Consider the following 26,923-nt stretch of genomic DNA (forward strand, 5'->3'; position numbering starts at 1 on the left):
AAAATCATGTTTCTTCTTTCCTATACATAGGGAATTCTATCCCTAAAATTGTGACATATGGTCTTTAAATGAGTTTTTGTGGCTTTTACTATGGCTGGGGTTACATTCCGTTTTGAAAGCTTTTCCCATGGTTCCATCTGAATACAATCTTTGAATCTCATGGGAGAGGTAACACTGATATAGTGTGAAGCCAGAAAGACTAAGATTTGGATCTCAGCTCAACTGATGGGGGGACCACTTCCGCACCAATACCTTACCTCTCTGAGCCTCAGTTTCCTTGTATGGAAAATGGGAATCATAACACCTGCCCCTTGATGTGAAGATTAAACACGTGTGCCACGCCTACCACAGAGGTGATCAGTAAACATTCGCTAAACCGATGAAAGGGAAAGAAAGTAAAGTACTATCAGGAAAACACCCTCATAATTGTGTCTGTCCCAAAGGGCAGTGAGAGTCCCCGGTAAAGGATGCAGAACTCCTTTTAGTGTCAAATTACTCGGGCAAAGGTCAGCCCCTCCTTCAGTTGAAAAGCTGGGGGCAGGGCTTAACAAGGAAGTGACTCCCTTCCCTAAGCCTCCTTCCAGCCTTAGTCCCAACCTGAAGAGGCTACACCCGGGTGGAGTCTTACATCACAAGAGCTTTCCAAAATGAGAAGCCAAGAAGACTTGGCCAAAGTTCCCTCTTAAGTTTCGTGGAGAGAGACTCAGGTATAGAAATATCCTTCCTGCCGCCTGACCCGAAGCAGGAGAAACTGCTGACAGCTTGGAGACCAGGTAATACTGGGAGACACCAGTCTTCACGTTCAGCCTTCCCAGCAGGACACAGGGGACTTCAGTCCTGGTTTTGCTAATGAGGCAATCTAACGGGGGGTTCGTAAACCTAACGTTTACGGCATTTATTTAAAAGTTCTGATCATGTAAGTCTCAGGAAGCAAAACTAAAATCTAAAACTGAAAGCTAGCATCTGCCTTATTAGGGGTTTCCAGAAAAGGGAGAAGTATTTAGGTTTCCCTTTCATTTCTCCTTTGCTCCAGAAGGTTTGGGAGGGTTAAGAATACATAACTGGCCGAATCATTGTTAACATTATGCAGGTCTGTCTCATTGAGTGTGTAGCAAGGTATGTGATAGTGTGACAGAAACCCATTGAAATGCCAGCTACCTCCCCCAGAGCAGAAATGGGCTGAGGACAAGAGCCCCTGGCTTTGAGCCCTGAGTACCTGTGGGCAGTTGGGCACCAGATCTAGTCCCAGCAGACCCCCTAGAGACTTCCTTGAGTACAGGGCGCAGGTGAAATGGGGAATACCCTCCCCCAGGAGGCTCCCTCCTGAGTTCCCTGCCTGCTCTGTTCTACAATCATCAGAGCCTGAGTCTTTGTGTTTAATTAATAAGACCTGAGGCTCTCTCTGTTTAGCTTCTATTGTAGGAATTTAACACGTTTTACCTCATTCCTCATTTTCACCCTTAGGATTAAAAACCACAGGGGAGGAGGGATGAAGACACCATAAGGTGAAGTTCAGGGAAGGAAGGGGAAGGGGTGGACCGCCTCTGAAGGGCGTAAGGGGGCAGAGGGTGCAGAAGGAGAGGCCCAAGGCAACCGGACAAAACTCAGCTCAAAATCTGGCCTGGGAGCATCCCTCTGGGATGAGTGTTCTCACCCATGTCTTACACTCGGGCCTTGTCTGTGTGTCCAGAGTGATGGAAGTCAGCTCTCTGGCAGAGCCTGTTGCTAAGGGGTCCTCCACGCCCCTCCCCCCCGGGACAGGCCGGAGCAGAGTTCCGTCCAGGGCAGAGTTCCGTCCAGCTTCCTGGGGCCCTGGTGGCCACAGCCTCTGTGCATGCATGAGGGCTGTTTGCTCTGTGACCTGACACAGGAAGGGAAGGAAAATCTAACCTCGACCAATGAATCCAGAACTAGAAAAATCCCTAAAGTGTGTCCTGTGATCTTGGAGGTCAGATGCTGCTCTGCAGGCCAAGCAGCGCTGCTCTGTGGTGCTCCCAGGAGACTAGCCACCAGGGACTCCGAGGACTTTGGCCATTTAGGGGGTTGGGGGGAAGAAACCCTTCGAGAGGGAAGAGAGGCCAAAAAAGACACTGCGAAACCTTGCTTTCGGGGAGTAGGTCTGTGAGAGTTTGCTGTAGATATGCAAGAGGGTATGTAAATACTGGATCCAAAGGGTAGGGCTGTGTGCACTGAGTCACTGAATTACAATGAGCCTCACAGGGTTTATTCCGGAGCTAATTTTCCACTCCAGGCTCTGAACCTACATTCTGGGGCCTCACCCAGGGCTTCATTTCCATCAACATAAGCATAAAACTTACCTGTACGTTTCCATTAACCCAGAAGTTGGGCTGCTTCTACTTTGAACCCGAACAGCTGAGAGCAGAAGGGCTGCAGTGGTAATAAAGTAACCCACTGCTGCTTTAAAATAAGACGTCGTTATCAATTTAACAGCTCTCCCGTCATTCCCAGTGAGGATGAGTAGGAAAAGCACCCTACGCTTGTCAAGTGCCTTGAAAGTGTCTGAACTCATCCTTTGACGCAGCTGCAAGCGCTCGCCGGGGCTGGTCAAGATCCCCTCGGTCCCGGGGGCTGCCTGAGCACTGCCCTGCCCTCTGCTTCTCTCTCGCCCTTGGCCTTACCTCCTGGTTGGGCCCTCAGCTCCTTTCTAGCCTGGGAGACGGCAAAAATCTCTTCTTTCACGAAGTGGAAGTGCTGTGTGCTCCATCTTGACCTCTGCTTTCCCCCCTTTTCGAATGTTGCTCCTGAATCAGCAATGAGCAAACTCTTTCTTTTTTTCTCTTTTCTCTTTTTTTTTGCGGTACGCGGGCCTCTCACTGTTGTGGCCTCTCCCGTTGCGGAGCACAGGCTCCGGACGCGCAGGCTCAGCGGCCACGGCTCACGGGCCCAGCCGCTCCGCGGCACGTGGGATCCTCCAGGACCGGGGCACGAACCCGCGTCCCCCGCATCGGCAGGCGGACTCTCAACCACTGCGCCACCAAGGAAGCCCAGCAAACTCGTTTCTTAAAGAAGTCGGACCCTTCCTCTCTCTCCAAGAGCAGCGCCCCCCGCCCCGCCCCCCCACACCTATACACACAATTTTAAAGTCTTCACACTGCATTAAAAAGGTTTGGTTGGTTGGGTTGGCTTTAACCGACACGGTTTCTTCGGAGCGTAGTCCTGTGGCTGGGAGAGGGCTCCCCCGCTACCAATGCAACGGCTCCTGGAAGACCCGCGGGTACCTCATGCCTACGGGGCTTCCTGAGCTGCCCAACTCAAAAGGATGCTCGGAATTAAAACCCGCCTAAACGCCCTTCCGGCGCTGCTCTCGGCCTGGGCTCGGCCACTTCCGCGCCGCATTGGCGGCGCCCGACTCCCGACCGCGTGTCCCGCTCTTTCTCTCGCGTGACTCAGGTCGCTCAGGCTCCACCCTCGGTCCACTTTCCTCGCCTCCAAGAACCCGAGGTCTCAGTTTTTCTAAGCGGCACCTTTTATTCACCGAGTTGCCAGGTATGCATAAAAATACAAGAGGCCCTGGCCCTGTTGGGTATGAATTTCAGATAAACAACAGATACTGTGTTTTAGTGTAAGCATATCCCATACAATACTTGGGACACACTTATACTAAAAAATTATTTATTTACCTGACATTCTAATTGACTAGCTCTCCCATATTTCATCTGACAGCTCTATATCATGTTTCTTTCATTCATCAAATATTTCCCGAGAGCTTATCAGGTGTCAGGCATTATATGAGGTGCTGGGAAAGCCAGCCAAGTCCCAGGCTTCATATCTTACAAGTATGTATACTTTATGCACACACACCCATACACACATACTCTCTCTCTCTCTCTCTCTCTCTCTATATATATATATATATATATAGTTTCCTATAGTCATATATATATTTGACATATGTTTACTATAGTCATATATATATATGACTATAGTAAACTACAGGAAACAAGTGTGAATTTTGTGCTAAACCAAATATTTGCATGTCATTAGTTTTCTTAATTGCTGCTTTTGATGAATTTTCTTTTATAAACATATTAAACCTTACAAGAAAGGCAACCTATTAAAATAGTTGGGGTCTTTTTGGCTGCGCCGCAGGATGGCATGCGGGATCTTAGTTCCCCAACCAGGGATCAACCCGCGCCCCCTGCAGTGGAGGCGCGGAGTATTAACCACTGGAATACCAGATTAAGTCCCCTATTTTTTTTTTTTTTTTTGAGGTACGCGGGCCTCTCACTGTTGTGGCCTCTCCCGTTGCGGAGCACAGGCTCCAGACGCGCAGGCCCAGTGGCCATGGCTCACAGGACCAGCCGCTCCGCGGCATGTGGGATCTTCCCGGACCGGGGCATGAACCCGTGTTCCCTGCATCGGCAGGCGGACTCTCAACCACTGCGCCACCAGGGAAGCCCAGAAGTCCCCTATTTTAATGAATAAAGACGCTAATATTTATTGAGCATTTAACATCTACCATGCACTACTTTAAGTGATTTACACGTGCTAATTTTTTTTTTGCCCACATACCTATGTGATGGGGGGAGGGTTTTTTTTATGGGTTTTAAAAAAATTTTTTGTTGATGTATAATATTACATAAGCTTCAGATGTATAACATAGTTATTCACAATTTTTAAAGGTTATACTCCAGTTATAGTTATTATAAAATAATGGCTATATTCCTTGTGCTGTACAATATATCCTTGTAGCTTATTTATTTTATACCTAATAGTTTGTACCTCTTAATCCCCTACCCCAATCTTGCCCTTTCCCCTTTTCCCCTCCCCACTGGTAGCCACTAGTTTCTTCTCTATATTTGTGAGTCTGTTCCTTTTTTGTTATATTCATTAGTTTGTTGCATTTTTAAGATTCCACATATAAGTGGTATCATACACTATTTGTCTTTCTCTGTCTGACTTATTTCATTTAGTATAATATCCTCCATGCTGTTGCAAATGGCCAAATTTCATCCTTTTTTATGACTGAGTAGTATTCCATTGTGTGTGTGTGTGTGTGTGTGTGTGTGTGTGTGTGGTATGTGTAGTACACATACATTTACGTAGTACACATACATTTATCCATTCATCTGTAGATGGACGCTTAGTTTGCTTCCATATCTTGGCAACTGTAAATAATGCTGCTATGAACATTGTGGTGCATGTATCTTTTTGAATTAGTGTTTTTGGTTTTTTCAGACATATACCCAGCAAGGCAATTGCTGGGTCATATGGTAGATCTATTTTTAGTTTTTTGAGAAACCTCCATACTGTTTTCCACAGTGGCTGCACCAATTTACATTCACACCAACAGTGTATGAGAGTTCCCTTTTCTTGACATCGTCGCCAACTTATGTTATTTGTAGACTTTTTGAAGATAGCCACTCTGACAGGTAAGAGGTCATATCTCATTGTGGTTTTGATTTGCATTTCTCTGATGATAACGATGTTGAGCATCTTTTCCTGTGCCTGTTGGCCATCTGTATTTCTTCTTTGGAAAAATGTCTATTCAGGTCTTCTGTCCACTTTTTAATTGGGTTGTTTGTTTTTTTGATACTGAGTTGAAATGAGCTGTTAATTCTGTATGGGACTCTCTGCACTTCCTGGACTAGGATGTCTGTTTCCTTTCCCAGAGTAGGGAAGTTTTCAGCTATTATACCTTCAAATACTTTCTCAGCCGCTTTCTCTCTCTCTTCTCCATCTGGGACCCCTATAATGAAAATACTTGTGTGCTTGATGCTATCCCAGAGGTCTCTTAAACTGTCCTCATTTCATTTTCTTTTCTTCTGTTCAGCATCAGTGATTTCCACTACTCTGTCTTCCAGCTCGCTGATCCATTCCTCTGTATCATCTAGTCTACTGCTGGTTCCTTCTAGTGTATTCTTCATTTCAGTTATTGTATTCTTCATCTCTGTTTGGGTCTTTATATTTTCTCTTTGTCAAAAACTTCTAACTTCTCACTCTCCATTCATTCTTCTCCCGAGTTCTTTAATCATCTTTATGATCACTACCCTGAACTCTTTCTTGGGTAGATTGCCTATCTCCACGTCACTTGGTTCTTCTGGGACTTTATCATTCCTTTGTTTGGAAAACGTTCCTCTGTTGCCTCAGTTTGCCTAACTTGCTGTTTTTATTTCTCTGTATCTGGTAGGTTGGTTACATTTCCTGATCTTGGAGAAGTGGCCTTGTGAAGGAGACGTCCTCCACATCCCATCAGTGCACTCCCTTTTCATCACTAGAGCTATATGCTCCAGGGGTGCCTCCTGTGTGGGTTGCATGGGCCCTTCTGTTGTGTGGGATGACTACTGTGGGTGGTCTTGTAGGCTTGGTTGGCCCCTGGTCCAGTTGGATGCCAGGCCCTACCTTGTGCGGAGGCTGCCAGCTGCTGGTTGGCAGGGCCAGGTCACAAGGTGGCTGACTGCAGAACCCCAGGGTGGGGAGGGGGCAGGGCTAAGGCTGAATTACTGGAGGATGGAGTCAGGGTCCAGGAGACCCTGGGGCTAGTGCCGGCCTACTGGTAGGCAGAGTCAAGTCCTAGGGTCTGGTTGTAGGGCCCAAGGGTCCTAGACCTGGTGGATGGGCCCAGTTCCTGACACAGTTGGCTGCAGGGTCCGGGGTGTCCCAAAGCTTGCATTGGCCTGTTAGTGGGTAGGGCCAGGGCCCAGCTAGTTCCAGGGCTGGTGCTGGCCTCCTAGTGGGTGGGCTGTGTCCACAGGCTGCAAGGCTGTGGTTGTGTTGTGGCTGGTGTCTGCCCACTGGCGGGTGAGGCTGGTCCTGAGGTTAGAGCAGGCTCACTGGAGGGTAGGGTCAGGGCCCAGGGGGTTGTGGGGTCTCTGGCTGGAAAGCCCTGGGGGTCCTGGGTCTAGTGCCTGCGCACTGGTGTATGGGGCGGGGTCCTGGGCCCTCTGGTGGGCGGGGCTGTGTCCAGGGGCAGCTGTGGACTCAGGGGGTCTTAAGGCAGCCTGTCTGCTGATGGATGGCACTGTGTGTATGCCCACTTAGTTGCTCTGCCTGAGGTGTCCCAGCCCTGGCGCCTACAGGGTGCTGGGCCGCTGCGAGGCTAATCCCCGAGGCTAATAAGCTAGAGGGAGGATTCCAGAATGGGGCGGGCCAGCACCAACATCCAGATAGTAGAAGGAACTCTAAGAACAGCTGCCACCAGTGTCCATGTCCCCAGGGTGAGCGGCAGACGCCTCCTGCCTCTCCAGGAGACTCTCCAAAGTCAGTAGGTACGTCTGACCCAGGCTCCTTTCCAATGACAGCTTCTGCTCTGGGTCCCAGAGCGTGTGAGGTTTTGTGCGTGCCCTTTAAGAGCAAAGTCTCTGTTTGCCCTAGCCGTCTGGCTCTCCCGAAAGTAAGCCCCTCTGGCCTTCAAAGCCAAATGCTCTGGGGACTCATCTTCTCAGCACAGGGCCCCCAGGCGGGAAGGCCCCAGACCTCTCACTCCTTTGGAGAGCCTCTGCAGCTGTAATTATTCTCCCATTTGTGGGCCACCCACCCAGGGCTATGGCACTTGACTCTATCGCAACTTTGCCCCTCTGGCTCGTTTTGCTGTGGTTCCTTCTTTCTATCTTTAGTTGTTGAAGATCTTTTCTGGTAGGTTCTGGTCTTTTTTATCGAGGGTTGTTTGGCAAATAGTTGTGATTTTGGTGTGCCCATGAGAGGAGGTGACGTCAGGGTCTTTGTACTCCACCATCTTGGCTGATCTCCTGCCAGGGTTGTTGTTTTGTTTTGTTTTGTTTTACCCCATTTTACAGATGAAAAAAATGAAGGCAGAAATAAATTAAGGTATGTAGCCTGTCACACAGCTAGTAAGCCGATGACCCAGGATTTGAACCACGTTATCCGTCTCAAGTTAGACGATATGAATCGCATCTTGTAAATGGAAAAACTACACCTCGTTGGAGACTACATGACTTGCCTCAGCCCCCTTGCCAATAAGTATGAAAAGCAGCTCTTCAACCACCTTTTCACCCCACGTGCTACACTCTCCCCATTACGCCGCCCGAAAACCCCTTGCAACTTCTCTAGAACAGCGTGGCCGGCCGTAAGTGGGTTTCATAAATATTTTTTTAAATCAAATACTTGTTCAAACACTTAAATGCTATTCTAAATGCTTTACAAATATTAACTCATTTAATCTTTGTAACAGAAGGAAACGTACTACTCTCATCCCCATTTTATTATTTATTTTTTAAAGATTTTTTTTGATGTGGACCATTTTCAAAGTCTTTATTGAATTTGCTACAATATTGCTTCTGTTGTTTCTATGTTTTGGTTTTTTTGGCCACGAGTCATGTGGGATCTTAGCTCCCTGACCAGGGATCGAACCTGTACCCCCTGCATTGGAAGGCAAAATCTTAACCACTGGACTGCCAGGGAAGTCCCTTCATCCCCATTTTAAACATGAGGAAACTAAAGCCTGGAGAGTATGTCACATAACTGCTAACGGCAGAGCCAGGATTGGAACCCAGACAGTCTGTCTCAGAATAGGAAAAAGTCCACAGTTCACCGCCAAGTGCCTTTCTGCCCCAGGCATTACTGTAGGAGCTGGGCACCCAGCAGAGAAAAAATAGCACATCAACATGCCTGTCCTCCTGGCACTTACATTCCATTGTGGAAAAGAGAATGAAGTCTAGATAAATTGGAAGACCTGGGAAGGATCCTCATGGGTGTGACTGAAACTGGGCACCAAGAGGGGAAGAATGGTTGACCTGTGAGAATGGGGCGAGGAGGGGGGCGCAGGCAGAGAGAGGTGAGGGCGGAGATGCTGAAGTGATTCCAGACAGCAGAAAGTTCCCTGCAGTGCACAATGGGCGCGTGAAATCGGGAGTAGGTGAGGGAAGGAAGATAGTCCAAGCCCCAGAATAGGACAGGCGTGTGACGAAAGGGAGGGAGGAGGACCCAGTGGCAGTGACGCCCCTCAAGCACTGCTCACGCTTAGTCGCCCGAGGCAGGCCTGGGGGGCTTTGCAGTCGTGCAGATATATCTGTGTGTGCAGTAGGTGTCTCAGGTTTTGCAGCCCTGCCCTTGGCCACCCTGGCAGATCACTTCTGCCCCCTCCGTCTGTACCTGATGTTCTGGCACAACCCCTGAATCTCCCGCCTGGCATCACTTCCATCAGAACTGCTTTCTCGAGGCTTGGCCACAGAGCGCTTCCTGGATGAGCAGCTTCCTATCATCCAGTGTGAGGCTCTTCCAAAAGAAGATAGGAAACAACGATAGAAACAGGACGCATCATCGACAGGCCTGCAGGGGAGATGTCTCCGCCCTCACACCTCCTTCAAATAGTAATAGAATCAGAGGGGAAAGTCAGAGAGCATTTGCTGTGAAATCAGAGTACCAAAACAATTGAGAGATTGCCCAAGTACTTTGCAAGTTATACACTGAGCCAACCCTGGACCATCGGCCTCCAGGCACACAGTCAAATTGATCTGAACCACGTCACAATGCCTCAAACCCCATCTGCGGTCACTGTCCCAATTCTTTTATTTTTTTTTAATTTTGCCTTTTTTTTTAAAATTTAATTATTTATTTTTGGCTGTGCTGGGTCTTCGTTTCTGTGCGTGGGCTTTTTCTAGTGTGGCGAGCAGGGGCCACTCCTCATCACGGTGCGCGGGCCTCTCACTATCGCGGCCTCTCTTGTTGCAGAGCGCAGGCTCCAGACGCGCAGGCTCAGTAGTTGTGGCTCACAGGCCTAGTTGCTCCGTGGCATGTGGGATCTTCCCAGACCAGGGCTCTAACCCGTGTCCCCTGCATTGGCAGGCAGATTCTCAACCACTGTGCCACCAGGGAAGCCCCCAATTCTTTATCAGTTGATCATGGTGTAAGAGGGGACAGTGGAAAGAAAAGGAGAGACATGCCAGCCGATCCCATCAATATCACTACAGCTCTTTATTATCACACCAGCTCACATGCCAAAAAACACTCTTAAAGTTGGACCATTAAGGGAAGGGTCCATGATTAAGAGCCACATCAAGGACCCAGTCAGAGGGCCTGGGGTGACAGTTGTACTAAAAAAAAAAAAATAGCTACCGTTTTTGAGCCAGGTTCTGTGTTGGGGTTTCTCATGCATTACATTGTACCCTCACAATACCCCTGCAAGATGACTATTATTATTTTCAATTTACCTGAAGGAAGCTCAGGTTCAGAGAGGTGAAGTAACTTGCCCCAGGTCACACAGCTAGTCGGTGGTATGGCCAGGATTTGAACTCAGGACTGTTAGACTGAGAAGCCCAAGCTGGTTTCCAGCACATGCACTGTCTGTGAAATTTTAATCCAATGACGGTTGGTAGATCTGGGCTCTCTGGCATCTGGGACAAAAAGGAAATCATAGTCCTTAAGATACAGCCAAAGAAAGCAAAGTAGATCAGAAAGAAATGATTTCCTAGCAGACAACCATTTAAGGAATTATTTCATGAGAGCTTAAATTGAACACAATCAGTTAATTACATCTATCTGGTTATTCATATGGAAATAAAGATGAAACTTCCATCCCCGTCATTTTAGTGCTTGTACTGATCTTTCTAAAACAGGTCTGTGGTCACTCTCCCGCTCCAGACTTTGAAAAGCTCTCCATTGCTTCCATCAGTGTGCTTCAAACTTGTAAAAAAAAAAAAGGATTTTTTTCTTCAGATAAAATCTCACATGGAATGCTAAATATGGCAAGGAATAGAAGCAAACCTTTCCAAGCGAAATCAGTGAGTAAAGGAAGAATGGAGAGAGGCCGGGGAGGGCCAGGGACCCCAGACCGTTCCCTCCCCTGAGCTGGCCTCTCCCCTTGCCCAGCTACCCTCTCCCAAGAAGACTTTTTTTTTTTCTTTGCGGTACGCGGGCCTCTCACTGTTGCGGCCTCTCCCGCTGTGGAGCACAGGCTCTGGACACGCAGGCTCAGCGGCCATGGCTCACGGGCCCAGCCGCTCCGCGGCATGTGGGATCTTCCCGGACCGGGGCACGAACCCGTGTCCCCTGCATCGGCAGGCGGACTCTCAACCACTGTGCCACCAGGGAAGCCCCCAAGAAGACTTTTAACTGCCCTCCACAGTCTAGGGCCCCTTCTGAAATGTACTGATCTACCGACATGAGAAAATGCAAAGCTTTCAGCCTGACCTTCCAAGGCCCTGATCGCCTGGCCCTGACTGCCACTTCCCTGTGGTCCCTCCACATCCCTATAGCCCCAGCTCTCCACAAAGCACAGGCTTATGCGCCACCAGATCTCTTTCCACTCTTCAAACACATCCTAAATTCACCCAGAGCCTGCCCTCTGCCCAGCCTGTTCTAAGGCCCAGTAGCCAGCCACCCATCCAAACGCTTTCTTTCCTTCAAGGAGCCTGCACTCGCCCCCCGTTCACAGCTGTTTTTCCTCCCCACCTCCCGCGCTGGCTCCTGCATCTCTGTTCGAGCTCCTAGCTCGCCCTCTTTGTCTGGAGTTATCTATGTACAAGTCTCATCTCTGTAAGACTGAACTTTCATAACAAACCTTGGCTTTTCCAACTCTGATGACCCCCTGCCCCCCAGCACAAAGAGAATAAGTACTGAATAAATGCTTATTGAGTTTCACCCCATCTCTCCCGACCTACAAAGAGTAGGTGGCTCCCAGATAGATGGACGCGTGTGGACTTTGTCGTTGCAGCCCTGCCATGTGCACCAGTAGTGCCTGCGACCTGGAGGAGATCCCCCTGGATGATGATGACCCAGACAGCATGGAATTCAAAATCCTGGAGTTCTACGTCAAACACCACGTCTTCAAGAACACCTCTGCTGTCTTCTCACGAAAGCTCCTGAGAACAAGAAGTTTGTCCCAGAAAGGACCAGAGAGTTGGCCGGCAAACAAAGCATGGACACAGGGACCGTGGACTTGCAGAAATTCCCAATCCACGGAGAAGGCCATAAACGTTGCCAAGAAAAAGTCGTCTTGGAGAACACTCTTTGGAGTAGCAGAGAAGGAGGAGGACTCTCAGAGCTCACCTCCGGAGATCCTTTTTGAGCTGCAAAGTCCGGTGGGACCTCAGAGTGGTCCTCACGGTCGGCAGTGGCCGAGGTCCCTCTCCCATGTGGAACAGCGCTTAGAGCGTGAAGGTAGGCTTTCGGGGATTCTTTCTCTCCCGCAGCCATGTGTTTCCCTTCTTTTTGCGCCTGGGGGTTCACCTCCTCCCAGCTGGTAATGGGGCCTTAGGCAAGGCACTCTTTGAACCTCAGCTTCCCAACCTATTAATACTCAATTCTAATTTCCCTGCTTTTCTCAAGACTGAAAAGAAAGGAAGAGGATAGCCGTGAAGGGTGACGGGACTGGTTTTCTGGCTCCACCGTCTATAAACTTGCTGCCCAAATCCCTAATCCTCAGTGCCAGAGACCAATATAAGAGAAATAGCCCCAGCCGGGCTCAGGCTGCTCTTCCTCCTGAGGGAAGTCAACTCCCGTCTCTGGGCCTCTGTGTTTCCATCTGTACAATGGCCTCTGAAGGTGGATGGAAAGATCAGATAGCTGTACACAAAAATACTTTTCAAAGTACAAGCCACTCAAAAAACAACCAAGAAGAATTTTGACAAAATCTTCCTTCAGTGGTACAAAACACGTTGTATTGAACAAAACATTTTCATGAAAAGGCTTTATCAGAATCGCCCTTCATCCACAAACCCTGGCATAACCATCTCCTTCCCCTCCAACAATACCTTGTGCCCAATGCCCAGATTTTAAAAGAAACCCCCCTCCTGCTGGGCTGATTGGCCCGTGTAACTTGTCAATAATTAGTCAACAGGTGGCAGTAATGTCTCAATTTTTAAACATTGTGATGGCTGGCTTACTTGGAGAATCACCCCACACAATGACAGCTTTAGATCATTCACTGTGATCAAGGAAACTTCCATTTCCTATCAGACTTATAGAATCTTAGGAGAGGGGAAGTTAGGGTCGGGATTACCTGGGGGAACTCCTCCTTCCCCCAGGGGTACAGCAGGCTTCTTCTACTGCGGGTGGTATCTGAGCTCTGGAGCAAACACAACAGTTTGGAGGCACCTCAATAGGCTTTTCTGCTTGTCCTGTTCTTTGGAGTTTGCCAGGAAACGGAAGATTTTACAGACTTTAACCTTCTGGCTTTCCTGAGAAAAATGACGTTCTGTATTTCAATACTACTGAAGTGTCATTTCACCTTTTTTATTTTCTAAAATTTCCATATCTCTGTGTAGATATACAGATATCCCTACAAAAGTAGAAACGGTTACCTCCTAAAGAGGCTTAGCTTTAAGGATTTAAGCACAGTTGTTCCTCCCTTCTCACCTTCCTCTCTCCTTGCTTTCTTGTTTAGTTAATTATGTGGGTAGTTAGTTGGTTTTATGTTGGGTGTGACCCCAGAGGGACTCACGTTCTATTTCTATTCTGCCACATGTAAATCAGAGCTCAGCAGCTGGCGTCCCCTGGGTTCTTTTAACTGAAGGTCGCAACTTAGCCTGTGCTACCATTTCCAGGACTCAGACACCAGGTTGGAGTGAGAACGATGAGGTTATGTCACAAGACCAAAGTCTCATAGTAAGAGACCTTGGAATGTAGAAAAATGAATGTCAATACCAATTTTAGTAACACCAACCCGGGTTTTTGTGTGAATCTTTTTTTCTCCACAGCTATGACTCGCTACAACTTCAATAACACAGAGATTATTTTTCTCTCCCATAGAAGAAAACCACAGTTTGGCAGCCCAGGCTTGATCTACCAGTTTCCACAATCTTTAAGGATTCCTATTCTGGCCATCCCTCAGCTAGTTGCTTCCAACCTCAAAGTCACCTTAAAACCCAAGGTGGCTGTTGGGATTCCAGCCATCATGTCTACATTCCAAGCAGGAAGAAAGAGGAAGCAAGGGAAGGACAAAAGGGTATCTCCTTCCTAGATAATTCAGCTCCCTTTCAGAGAGCTTTCTTAAAACTGTACCCAACTTCTTACATCTCAGTGGCTACTCCTTACTGCAGACGAGGCTGGGAAATGTAGTGCTGTCAGCTTCCCCTGGCATCTCAGGGATCTGTTACTAAGGAAGAAAAAGAAAGTGGATACTGGGTAGGAAATAGCAGTCTTGACCATATGGAATTCTCTCACAAATGCCCTGCCTCTTCTAAAACAAATGCCTCAAGCCAAATGCCTTCCCCATCCCACTCTCCTGCTCTCCTTAATCCCACAATGAGCCCCCAGAATAAACTCAAAAGGATGGGCAGCCTTTCTGTTCTCTCTCCACACCCATCCAATGTTCCCTTGCCTATCAGATGGGACCAACTCTGATGAGAAGGGAATTTTTTTTTCCAGTTTTTAAAATTAAGGTATTAGAATGGGAATCTTAACTAGAGCTAATTCATCTGAGTGAAAATGAGGTTGCTTATAGTTTTTCCTGCACGTATTTCACCTGCATCCCTCCAGTCCGCAGAGACAGATACACATACACAGGTTAGTCAGCTTGGGTACCTCCACGTCTGCTGGGGGCCTTGTGATTGCCCTGCCACGTGGCGGGGGCTGGGGGCTGGGGAGCGACAACCTTGGGGGCCCTCATCTGCCTCCTTTGAGGGCAAGGTGGGCACAGTGTGACTTCCGTGGAAGAGAGCGTGTTAATCACCCTGCAGGCTGCACAAGGTTGCAGAGAGGAAAACACGTGGAAGCTTTCCTCTCCCGTCTCCTGCGGACACAAGGGAAGGCTCCCACCGGTTTTGGGATCCAGCCTCTTGCCACCTCCTTCCGTGGGTGGCCAGCATTCACAAGCAAGCCGGTTGGACTGCAGTAAGGTGATTTAAAAGTGGAAGGTACTTGTGGTTGGGTTATTAAAATGGGAAGGAAAAGCGTTGATCCTTCTCCTTGACCTCTCCAATTTTTCTCTCTCTAACCCACTCCTGATCTGTTTTTGAACCCTATGGATGGAGCATCATGAAAAATGTGGCTTTTTAAGGAAGCCATTATGCCTTTTTTTAAAGGAAGGCATTGTGGACAAAGTGTCAGTTCCCATGGCCTTTCAGTGAATGCCCTGGGGGGTGAAGGGAAAGCACCAGAGCTCCATGTGATGGGCGAATCCAGGGAGAGAGGTTCAGGAACCACCTTGGCAGCTCCTTAGGAGGTCAAACCCTGCCTTGCATGTGACACAATCCCTCCCCGGACCCAGGCCTTGCCTCTCTTATCTATCCTGATTGACAAGGTCCGGGTGTTCCCCTGGGCACACCAACCTTCTGGCCAAAACCCCACTCTGTTACTTTCGTCAAGTCTTATGAATTAAATACTGTTGTTCTTAAACACTGCATGATACGACCGCTCCGTATCAAAGGCAGAACTTGTACAAGCTTCTAAAAGTTAAGAACTTAGTGATGGATTAACAATGTCAATTTTACTCCCAAATAACTCAGCAGTACTGCCTGCCCTCCCAATCCGACCCCATCCCCTACCAGGGGCAAAGTCGACTTGTCCTTCACAGGCTATGACATTCAGGGGGCCAGTGCCATTTAAACCTTCATGTCCCCAAATGCTTTACCCTCTAGTTGCGTGTGCAAATTCATGACATAAGGCTTTTCCTGGACTATAAACTCTTGAAGGTCGTGGGTTAGACTTTATGCATCCTTGTTTACCTATCAGCATTTTTTGCATGTTTCCCACTAGACGTGGAGGAGAGAGAAGACAAGTGACCATGCAAGCAAGGGGAGTTCAGTGTTCACTTGATAATGAGTCATGAATATGGCCTGAGAGCAGGGATATTTCTCTTTCCTCCGTGACAACCCCCAAAGGCTTGTCACACTGCTGAATGCCCTCCTATGTGCATAGGGGCCAGCTCTCCAAGATATAAAGGATGTCCAAAAAAAAAGAATAAAAATAAAAGCATAATGAGCATTCCCTCAAGCAAAGAACTAAGCACTCCCTTTTGTGTTTCCTCCCTTGCAAAGGGGCAAAGGGACCCTAATTTTGCAAGGCTTCAGAAAGAAGGTGCAGAGGGGCAATTGTTTCGAGGTGGCAATCACTCCTCCGTGAACTCCTCCTCCGTCCCAGCCTCTGCCAGGCAACTGCCAGTGATTTCTGAAGAATGGACTCCCCTCCACGCACACTCCCGGCCGCTTCCTTTTGCTCCAGGCTGGTGTTTTCATTTCGGGCAACTGTGCATACCAATCAGCTAGACGAAGTTCTGGGAAGGGCCTGTCAGCACCATTTTGTCTTGTTTCAGCCGTGGACCCCAAAGTTGTTTCCATTGCCAACCGAGTTGCTGAAATCGTTTATTCCTGGCCGCCGCCAGAAGAGCTCCACAGCCAGGGAGGAAGCTTCAAGTCCAGAACGATTGTGGCACGCCAGGGTCTCCAGCACCAGGGCTTCCAGCCTACAGCTGCAGGTGGGAAGAGAGGTAAATCTCTTCTGAGTGTTTGCAGTGGGCTGCCTGTCTGCCATGCAGAGGTCTACAGCATTTATGTACTTATCAGGGCTCTGCAACTTAGGAATCTCTGCTAAGCTGGCCTCAGGGCACGACAGCAACATGCTGGAGGCACTGACCTTCTTTAGCTTGAGAGACCAGCCCAAGCCAAGGTGAGTGTGCCAGCAGCTGGAAGCAACAGGCCAAACTCACTGCTAAGTCCAAAGAAAAGTCTCCTACTGAGGGGCAGGAGGAAGCACAAAGCGTGCACTCAACCTTGTCCACAGGGGGAAATACATGTTAGATTTCATCATGTTAGCCACGGCCAAGGACCAGTGTACTCGAGCAAGTGCACAGGGTATAGTTGGAGCATCGCCCGGGGATTTATGATATTGCCTTGGGCTCCTGTGAAAAAGCAGGGGGTTGTCAGGTACCAGGTCTGGGGCAAAACGTGAAGCAGAACTGAGAAGTAGTGATCAGACTGGGTCAGTTGTCACCAAACTATACCAATAGGTAGGACTGTGGATCACATCCGACTTGCAGGAATTCTAGAGTTGAGGGAAGCAGGACCAAGTGCCACAGGAAGAGAAGTTCAGTCTGGCCATTCCGTCATTAATGACTATCCTGCCCGTGGTTCTCTTTCCCAAACTCCAGTGGATGATGAGGGTCCTAGCTGGCCCCTGAGTTTGCAGTACGCCGAAACAGAAGGCAAAAGATGTATCTGCAAAGGTGGTGGTGTCTCCCAAGCTCAGAAGCAAATTGCTGAGCTTGTCCACCCCGTGCTGGGCTGCTGGGACCACAAACTACCAAAGGGGCTTAGAGAGTGAGGCGCTGGGAAAGGAGGACCCTTCTGACAGCAAAAAACAGTGTTCCAACTTCATTGCTATCTCATGTATGCCTGGGCCTCGTAAAGCAATACCCCTAAACCAAGCAAAAGCTCAGGCTCTCATCCTTTGCGCGCACGAGAAATTCAGGCTGCTGTTATAGCAACTTTCCTGGAGAGAGGCGGCAGCGTCAGATTAAAAACTACACGTGGGCGGTGGAAGCATGCAGTCCTTCTTTTCCCAGGTGACTTGGGTCTCAGACTTCCTACCACCTTGCCCTTCACTCGACCTTGTGGGATGTATTTCCTGGCCTCTCCTCCCCTCTCCCTCTGGGACAAACATGAGGACTCCATGACATCAGAGACTGCGCCATAAGGAAAAAGGGCCGTCTCTGTTTGGATTCCGCTCTATAGCAACGACCGTTTTCCTAATGTTGCATGTTAGCACATTTTGAGACAAGAAAAATCAGACTCCACCTTCCCTGTTCCAACACAGACACCAACTGGAGCCACCTCTCTCTCTGTCTGCCATGTTAGCCTTTGGGGTGGGAGACCTTATTCATTTTATTTACTTATACTCCACCTTGTTGTAAAGACACAGCACACAAAGTACACATTTTAGTAAGATAAATCAAATTTGAAAGATACTGTAAAAAGAAAACAGTAGGAAAATAGGTGGGTTTAGGAATGAGTTTAATTCCCCAAATGCAGGAAGACTATACCCCCCCCCCACCCTTAGGAGGCCACAGTTTGGCTCTACAGTTCCTAGCAGCTAACACAAAGGGGTAAGATGATCCAGTAGGGATTTATGGTGTCTATATGGAAAAAGCACCATATGCTCAGGACAAACCAAAGACTGAGAGAAACTGCTCCTAAATATCTTTAGAGATAAGCTCATGTATCTTCAACAACATTTTTACAGTAAATAAAGTGATGAGTTTCATGGTGAGAACTGTGGGAGTGCTGGGGGAAGAAAGAGAGGAAAGGAGGGGACTGTGGGAAAGGGTGTCTGGAATGGTTTGGGCCTGATCAGAAGAGGCAAGGTAAGATTTACTTTGCTGAGAATTATGAAGGGCATGTCTTCCCCAATCCCTAACCAGGCTACAAGCATTGTCCCTGGAAACATTTAAGATTGTTTTTTCTTAAAAGAAATAACTGGAATTTTCCCCTGGCAGACGGAAAAGACCAGATAATAGCCAGAATCGTTGAGCTGCTGAAATATTCGGGGGATCAGTTGGAAAGAGAGGTAGGGAGCTTCTTGAACTAAAGAGTTTTCTTTCTGTGTCCGTGCGCTGGTACCCAAGAATGGAACTGTACTGCTGCTTGTACTCCTTTTCAAAGTTCTGGTTTCCACTTAGTCCTAAATTTTATTTCCCTTGGACTCAAAACTCTTCATGCTGGCAGCATCTCAAAAATGAATCACTTTGGAAAACATAAGTAAACCTTCTGGAGCCTCCTTGGAATTTTTGGAAATGAAAAAAGGAACTTTGTTTTTGCAGGAAAAAGACACCAATAAATTAAAATTTGCTAAATAGAATTATGAATCTAGTTCCCCATGTAACTGATCCTCAGGGAAGTTTAGACTCTTGCATTTGCCCTGCAGCCTGGATATCTGTGTCCCACAGCTGCTCCAAGTCTGGAGTCTTGTCTGAAATCTCCCCCTAGAAAGGCCGGACTGTTCTCTCTCAGCAATTCAGCCAGGGGGCAGGTTAGTGTTAACTCGGAGAACTTTGAGTTTCCTGCCATTTAGAAGTTGAGACCAGTCCTTCCCATCAGGAACGTGTAGGGGTTACCTTCAGGTAAAGAGGTAGTGAGCAGGCCCCCCTGTAGTCAGGGCTTCTCAAGGGATCTTGTCCGTGTCTGCCGCCCACTGACGGCTGCATGGTCTCCAGCATCTGTGCATCAGGGGCTGGCCTGTGGACCCATTCCTTCGTTTGGCCAGGATCCATGGGGAGGAGTCAGGTCTGTGGGGACTCTGCAGGAGGGGGAAACAGCACTCACTGGCTAGCCAGCCAGCCCAGTCTCAGCATGCTCTGTGGCTCCTCGACGCCTTTGTCGCAGGTGTGCCCAGAGGATGGTGACCAGGACGGGGAAGGGCAGGTGAGGTGGTGCAGAATGAGAAACACTGAGGAAACACTGAGGACCAAAGAAAAGAGAAGGGGGTATGGGAGCTTCAGGGCCACAGTACGGGGTGGACAGGGGTGCAGAGGAAGCAGAAAACAGAAGCGGGCACATGGTTTTAAGGACACCCCTGTGTTTCTCCAGAACTAACATTGATAGGAGTTACAGGGCAATTGATTTCTCCCCAAAGAATGAACTTTCTAGCACTCAGTGCTGTCCATCGAAGCCAAGGGCTGCCTTGTGAAGAAATGATCTTCCTGTCTCTAGAAGAATTCCAAGTAGATGCCACTAACCAGCCCACAGTTCAGTACTTGAACTAGGAAGGATCTGACAGGTGTGCTCAAGGATTCCTTACAGCTCAAAGTTGCTGTGGCTCTCACGGCCGTCTCCTTCCCGGCCTCCCCCCGGGGCAGGGACTTGGCAGTAGGTCAGGGAGGCCAGGGACGGGGGCGTGGTATGAAGGTTGACCCTTCTGGTTATGAAGAGAGATGCTTTCCTTTTCACCCCACAAATTACCACTTTAAAAACCTCACTTTGCCTGATGCACTCTCTTGATGATTTGGGGGCAATCATTTACATTATTTATGTAGAAAACATGGTGGTGGTTCTCTTTATGTGGTTCCCCAGTAGAGGACTCTGGTGGGAACACACAGAAGCTCTACTCGTGCTCTGTGGGTGTTAAGTTCCCCACAGAATGGGACAGTGACAAGGAGGAGGGGACCTGCCATGTCTGCAGTGTCTGCAAAGCCACTCATCCCCGAGGGCACTTGCGGGCTCCTCCCACACCTCCCTGAGATGCCAGAAAGCCAGGTGCAACCCCAAGGGGCAGGGGGGCAGAGTGGGTACCTGTGGAAGGGGTTTCTTTCTGGCGTTTCATTCTTTTACTGTGCTGGCATGGTCCTGGATTCCAGCCGCCCGCTGGAGGTTTCGAGTCTACCTTCTTCCACTGGGTCATGACTAAGAGGAGTCCATTCTTGGTGTCGAGGATGTCCCTGCTTCAGATTTATAATTCAAATAGGCCCCTGTGTCTCCTGGAAGTTGGGAGGAGGTGGGCTGGGCTCAGGTAAAGGACACGGCTCCACTAAAAATCTTTATGTCGCATCTGACTCATCCCCAGAATACCCCTTTTAGAAACCATCTTGGTTGAAAACCTGCTCAGCTTATCATTCCTCAAGGACAGAACTAGTTGATTTTCAAATAAACATATATAGTCCCTGATCATTGAGAAATTTCTGTTTTCACATGACAACCATCACTTTACAGACATTGCAAGGAAGGCCTTAGATGACGATGATGTATGCTTTATGACACAAGCCCTGATTTTTCACAAGCAGAGGCAGGGACTTCCCTGGTGGTCCAGTGGTTAGGACTCTACATTTCCACTGCAGGGGGCACGGGTTCGATCCCGGTCGGGGAACCAAGATCCCGCATGCCTTGCGGCATGGCCGAAAAAAAGCATCTCGCATCTTGAAGCATCCTGGACAAATGCTAACACTTTGAGAGCACTTTCCGCCATGTTGTGCACAACATGTTTTACTCAATTACCCTGTAGTACAGGTACTGTCATCCCAGTATAGAGATGACAAAACTGAAACCGAGAGGTTAAGTTCTCCAAGATTGCACAGCTAGTAAGAGGTGTAGCAGGAGGGGTTGAGCCCGAAGACAGTGATTTCCAGGCTTCAGATTCTGCCCATTATACAATCTCTAACAAAGCACTTTGCGCTGGTTCACAACCGTCAGTAGACTGTGAGCCCTTTGAGTGAGGGGCTGAGTCTTAATGGTCCACAGTACCACCTTTTGGGTACTCAGCACTCAGGAAACATCTGTTAAATGTTGAATGAATGGGCTGTTCAGTTTGTATTTGTCCCCATGAAAGAAATTCACAGAGAAGGTCCATGCCCAATCCGGTCCTGCAGGACATGGTACCACGATTGAGACCAGAATTGAGGGTTTTCCATTGGGTGTTTCAGTTGCCCAGTGTCGAGTGGGAGAGTTTGCCTGCCCGGGCCAGGCCGCTATACTGACTGCTTCTCCTCTTGCACACAGTTGAAGAGAGACAAGGCTTTGATGAACAGCTTCCAGGGCGGGCTGTCCTACTCTGTTTTCACGACCATCACAGACCAGTTCCTAAGCGGTGTGGACACCAGGGGAGAATCAGAGGTCAAAGCTCAGGGCTTTAAGGCTGCTCTTGCAATAGACGTCATGGCCAAGCTCACAGGCATCGACAGCCATCCCATGAACAGGGTGCTGGGCTTTGGAACCAAGTACCTGAGGGAGAACTTCTCGCCCTGGGTCCAGCAGCACGGTGGCTGGGTAAGTGCATCCTATTTAAAAATAAATCTTCCCAGAACTCAGAGGAGATGGGATGGAAAGGGGTTTTTTGGGTTTGTTTTTTTAAGTGAAGGGAACACATCTTTGAAGTGGTTCTCATGGGTTTCGGACACTTGAGTGGCAAGAGATTTATCCCATTGATGGGAACATATTTTTTTAGTGATTATCTTATCAATAAATATTTACTGAGCTCCCAAAGGGTACTGGGGTATGTGTGTGGGGGGAGAGGGACTGGTCGGATATAACAGGAAATGAAGAGATGTTGATATAAAATGTTTAGATAGACATAATTTCTGTTTTCACAAATTTTGCAGGCAGCGGAAGTCTAGCAGTGAGAAAAGGACAGGCAGATGGTTCCTTATTCTCTCAGATGCTGATGGGGTGTGGGTGTAATTCTCACACAGAGGTTCAGGACTTATGACATTTTGCCATTGTTGCTTGGACCCAGCCATTTTGACAGGGACATTTTGATAACTGAAGCAGTTAAATTTTCATCTATTTTTAATTACCTGCTATCAGGCAAAACAGACCTCTCTACCCTGATTCCTCACCTCAACCCCTCTCCCATCCTTTTCCCTTGAGATTTCCTTAAAACTGCCATGTTCAAATGGCCTCATAACAGTAACCTTTTCAAAACGCTTTACCCCATCCAGAGCTCTAAATCTCAATACAGTTAAGTGCCCTACGTACGAACGAGTTCTGTTCTGAGAGTGTGTTCGTAAGTCCAACAAAGTTAGCCTAGGTACCCAGCTAACACAATCGGCTATATAGTACTGTACTGTAATAGGTTTATAATACTTTCCACACAAATAATACATGACACAAAAAATCAAGAAAGCATTTTGAATCTTACAGTACAGTACCTTGAAAAGTACAGTAACACAGTACAACAGCTGGCATCCAGGGGCTGGCATCGAGTGAACAGACAGGAAGAGTTACTGACTGGAGGAGGGAGAGGAGGTAGAGCTGAAGGATCCTCAGCAATAGGAGACGGAGGGCAAGCTGCACTTTCACTCATGCCCAACATTGATGGCACAGGTTCTGGTTCCTTGCTGGAACCAGATGCACGTTTGCATCTTTGAAAGTTCGCAACCTGAAGGTTCGTGTGTAGGGGACTTACTGTAGGCCTAGGGCATTTTTGTCTGTTCAAGCCCTTCTTAGGAGGACATACATTATCATTAGTCCTCTTTCCACTAGAGTGGTCCAGGGGCCAGGAGGTTTGAGTCTGCTCTGGACATGGCCCTGGGGCCTCCAAACAGGCTTAGTGTCTTGGCTGCCAGACGGAAAGTACAGCTGATCATGCCTAAGGGGCTGAAGTGCCCGCCATGGTCTCCAGTGGCTACCCATTAAGCAACCCAGACTTCTGTTCTTTCCTATTTTCCACTTTTGCACCAGATATGATAGCCCTTAAGTGGCTAATCTGAACAAGGCTCTTTCTAAATTCAAGCTGCCTTAACTCACGCTAAGAAGAGGACAGAATCCTCAACATCACTTCAGCTTTAACTGCTCTTCCTTCCAGGACCCCCTCAAGTCCCTCTTCTGCCCCAGAGCCCTTACGGACTACTCCGGCTCAAGACTCTTACCAGCCTCAGACCTTTTACAACACTTCACGTTTGCATTATGATTATATACAGGAAATTACCATCATTGTTGGTCTAGTTAATATATTTTTCCAGCGAGATTATAAGTATCAATTGGGCTTACAGGCCCATTCTCAAAAGTCTATTTAGTTAATTAATGTAGCTGAAACATCAAAAGTGTTCTATGAAAAACGGCATTGCTACACCAAAAGCAGAAGCGACAAAAGAAAAAATAAACTGGACTGCATCAAAATTAAAAATATTTCTGCTTCAAAGGATACCATCAAGAAGGTAAAGAGAAAACCCAGAGAATGGGAAAAAATATTTGCAAATTATATATCTGATAAGGGACTTGTATTCAGAATATGTAATAAATTCTTACAACTCAACAATAAAAGACAAAAAACCCCGCAATTTTTTTAAACGGGCAAAATCGATTTGAATAGACATTTCTTCAAAGAAGATATACAAATGGCCAATAAGCACATGAAAAGATCCTTGCTTGCCATCTTCATTTCTACATTAGGGAAATGCAAATCAAAACCACAATGAGATACCCACTAGCATGGCTAAAATAAAAAAGACAAGTGTCAGTGAGGATGTGGAGAAATTTGAATCCTTATACATCGCCGGTTGCACTCTAAAATGGTCAAGCCCCTTTGGAAAACAATTTGGCAGCTCCCCAAAAGGTCTATACCCAAGAAAACTGAAAACAAGCGTTCACATAAAAACTTGTACGTGAATGTTCATAGCAGCATCATTAGTCATAATGGCCCCAAAGTGGAAACAACGAAAAGTTTATCCATGATGAATAATGAATGGAAAAACCAAATGTGGAATATCCATACAGTAGAATAATATTTAGCCATAAAAAGGAATGAAGTATGGAAAGGTGGATGAACCTTGAAAACATCATGCACAGTGAAAGAAGTCAGACAGAAGGGCCATATATTGTATGATTCCATTTATATGAAATGTCCAGAATAGACAAATTCATAGAGACAGTGGTTTCCTAGGGCTTTGGGGAGAGAGAACGGGGTGTGACTGCTGACGGACACAGAGGTTCTTTTTGTGGTGATGAAAATGTTCTAAAATCAGATAGAAGTGATGGCTGCACAACTTCGTGAATATACTAAAAGCCACTGAATTATATACTTTAAGAGGTGAGTTTTAGGTATGTTTCAAAAAAATCTGTTATGAAAAACAGTGGTTCTGGGCTTCCCTGGTGGTGCAGTGGTTGAGAGTCCGCCTGCCGATGCAGGGGACACGGGTTTGTGCCCCGGTCCGGGAGGCTTCCACATGCCGCGGAGCGGCTGGGCCCGTAAGCCATGGCCGCTGAGCCTGCGCGTCTGGAGCGTGCGCTCCGCAGCGGGAGAGGCCACAACAGTGAGAGGCCTGTGTACCGCAAAAACAAAAACAAAAACAAAAAACAGTGGTTCTAATTCTAGTAAGCAAATAAAAAGAGGAAAGAAAAAAGAATATAAAAAGTTTTATTAGTTCTTAATTTGGTTGCTAGTGCTAGAGAGAAAAACAGTTCCAATCAGAGAAAACAGATGGATTTTTTTGGGGTAGAAATAATAAAGGGAATTTTCAAAGGCTTTAGAATTTTGTGGCACTAGTTCTTTAGCACTTGTATTTTCAATTCAAAATGTATTAGTTTACTTTTCCAGGTCATCATAAATCTTAATCTTAAATCTTGGCCACAGTGAGGTTTAATTTGGAGCACGTAGCTAGAAATTAGGAGAGGGAAGAAAAAGAATAAGAGGGAAAGGACTAATTTTTTCCAAAGTTGCAGAGACAGAGTTGCAAAAAATAAAGGATGCTGCTGAAAGAATATTTACGAGTTGATACGAACTATGAAAGTGTGGAGGCGGGTGGCTCAGTCTCCCTGAACAGGAAAGAGATGAATCTGGGTGGCAAGCCTTCCATTGCCCCAGGGATGTTAGTGGCTCTCTGGAGTGTCCTTGTAGTGTGGTGCGGAAGGAGAACAACTATTCCTAGGCACACGTTTTCCAGGAGCTCAGGGTTCCTAATTATCTTAGTCGTCCACATTTCATAGAAGTGCATCTTATCTTCCCAACGGAACTGCAAGTCTGTGAGGGCAGAATTATGTATTTCATGCCCCTTTTTCTCTCTCATAGTTTCCATTACTTTTACATAAGTCATAGATGTTCAGCCAATATTTGTAGAATAATGAGTCGATCAAATGAATGAATAGCGACTCTATCCACAAAGCATGCCAAACAAGCCACCATTTGATTTTAATTTATTCCTTGGCCTTTTTCCTTCACTTGAAGCACCATTCACATCGTTACCCTGTGGTCCTGGCAACCTCACCCCTTCTACAGCACCTTGAAAGAAGAGGTTTGCAGCCTCCATAGTCATCAACCTTTCAGTATCTACTCTTTCGAATTTAACCATAGAATCAAAGACTTTTCCCATCTAGCCAGTTAGCCCTGGGTGTGTAACGTAAGTCCTTAGCTGATAAAGTTTTCCTTTCAGGCATACCAAGGATGCCAGTCACCTTTCCAAACCCTCCCCCAACCTTAACATGGTCTCCAGGCCTTGGGTCATGCCTGGGATAAGAAAGCAGAGTTAACAGGCAAACGTTTTCACTTCAACAGTGAATCAAACTTGGAATTTTAAGAATCTATTTCTCTTTTTCCCCCCCTCTAGGAAAAAGTACTTGGGATATCACATGAAGAAGTAGACTGAAACATCAGAGGATTTGTAATCTGGAATACTCATGGTCCAACTCTGGTCTTGTGTACATCAGTCTTAGCACAGACTATGGGAGAAAACAAAGATGGACAAGGCAGATGGACCATCAAAATCTGCAAAACCATTATTCCTGCAAATCAAGAGGCATCAGGAGAGGCCTTGAAATCTCCGGCTCATAGAATCTAGTAGCATGGCCCTCGGCATCCGTGTTTTCAGGTCTCCACTGAGTGTGTAAGGAAGTCTCGAAAGACAAGTGGTAATTTTCCATTCAAATGCTTAGAACAGAAGCCATCACCCTGCCTCTGCCGGCCACTTTAGTGAAAGTGTGTGACAGAGGTTTGTTGACCTCATGAAGGTGAAATGATAAACGGTGCGTTTGCTTACTCTTTCGTTTCCAGTACTATTTATTTTTCAAACTTCACTTGAGATGGCCTGATAATGACATTGTTTCAAGCCTACCTTTAGGCCCATGTGGCTGTTCATGTTGGTAGACAGAGCTCAGAGACTCCTGAGTTTACTGCTGTATCCACTAGCCTGGGGAGGGACTGCCGTATCTGCTTTTTTTTTTTTTTTTGCGGTACGTGGGCCTCTCACTGTTGTGGCCTCTCCCGTTGCGGAGCGCAGGCTCAGCGGCCACGGCTCACGGGCCCAGCTGCTCTGAGGCATGTGGGATCCTCCCAGACCGGGGCACGAATCCGTGTCCCCTGCATCGGCAGGCGGACTCTCAACCACTGTGCCACCAGGGAAGCCCCGTACCTGCTTTTTGACTCACTTCTCTTGGAGAATTCTTTGGCAGTTTGAAAAACTTCCATTTGGCAGAAAACGACTATTCCTATCACCCTCAACTATCTCAGTGACCCCACCTCTACTTCTCGAGGTTTCTAGGCCTTTGTTATTTTTTGCGGTAATGATTAGTGGTTGGTAAAATAAATATGCGGAAAGGTAACTGTCAAAAGAGTATGTTTATGGTTAAAATAAACAGTAAGTAAGAGTATA

At 47.4% G+C, this 26,923-nt stretch overlaps 1 protein-coding gene across 5 annotated transcripts; it reads left to right on the forward strand.

The window, feature by feature from the left end:
• The first annotated feature begins 420 nt into the window (after positions 1 to 420).
• On the forward strand, positions 421 to 26,923 carry BCL2L14 (BCL2 like 14). 5 transcript variants are annotated; one of them, XM_089920314.1, is made up of 8 exons: positions 421 to 773; positions 7,758 to 8,047; positions 11,633 to 12,078; positions 16,172 to 16,333; positions 17,006 to 17,110; positions 18,347 to 18,420; positions 21,342 to 21,608; positions 25,883 to 26,923. In XM_089920314.1, the coding sequence occupies exons 2-8, from the start codon at positions 7,944 to 7,946 to the stop codon at positions 25,919 to 25,921; spliced, it is 1,197 nt and encodes a 398-aa protein (XP_089776440.1). In that variant the 5' UTR covers positions 421 to 773; positions 7,758 to 7,943; the 3' UTR covers positions 25,922 to 26,923. The 5 variants fall into 5 exon arrangements, with proteins under 5 accessions (XP_089776440.1, XP_022433314.1, XP_022433313.1 ...); XM_022577606.2 differs by lacking the exon at positions 17,006 to 17,110 and having other exon boundaries at positions 542 to 773; positions 18,350 to 18,420; XM_022577605.2 differs by lacking the exon at positions 17,006 to 17,110 and having other exon boundaries at positions 546 to 773; positions 16,172 to 16,345; positions 18,350 to 18,420.

Source organism: Delphinapterus leucas, chromosome 11 (genome assembly GCF_059928025.1).
Source record: "Delphinapterus leucas isolate spDelLeu-1000000601 "Yukka" chromosome 11, BTC_Dleu_Yukka2, whole genome shotgun sequence".
Lineage (NCBI taxonomy): Eukaryota > Metazoa > Chordata > Mammalia > Artiodactyla > Monodontidae > Delphinapterus > Delphinapterus leucas.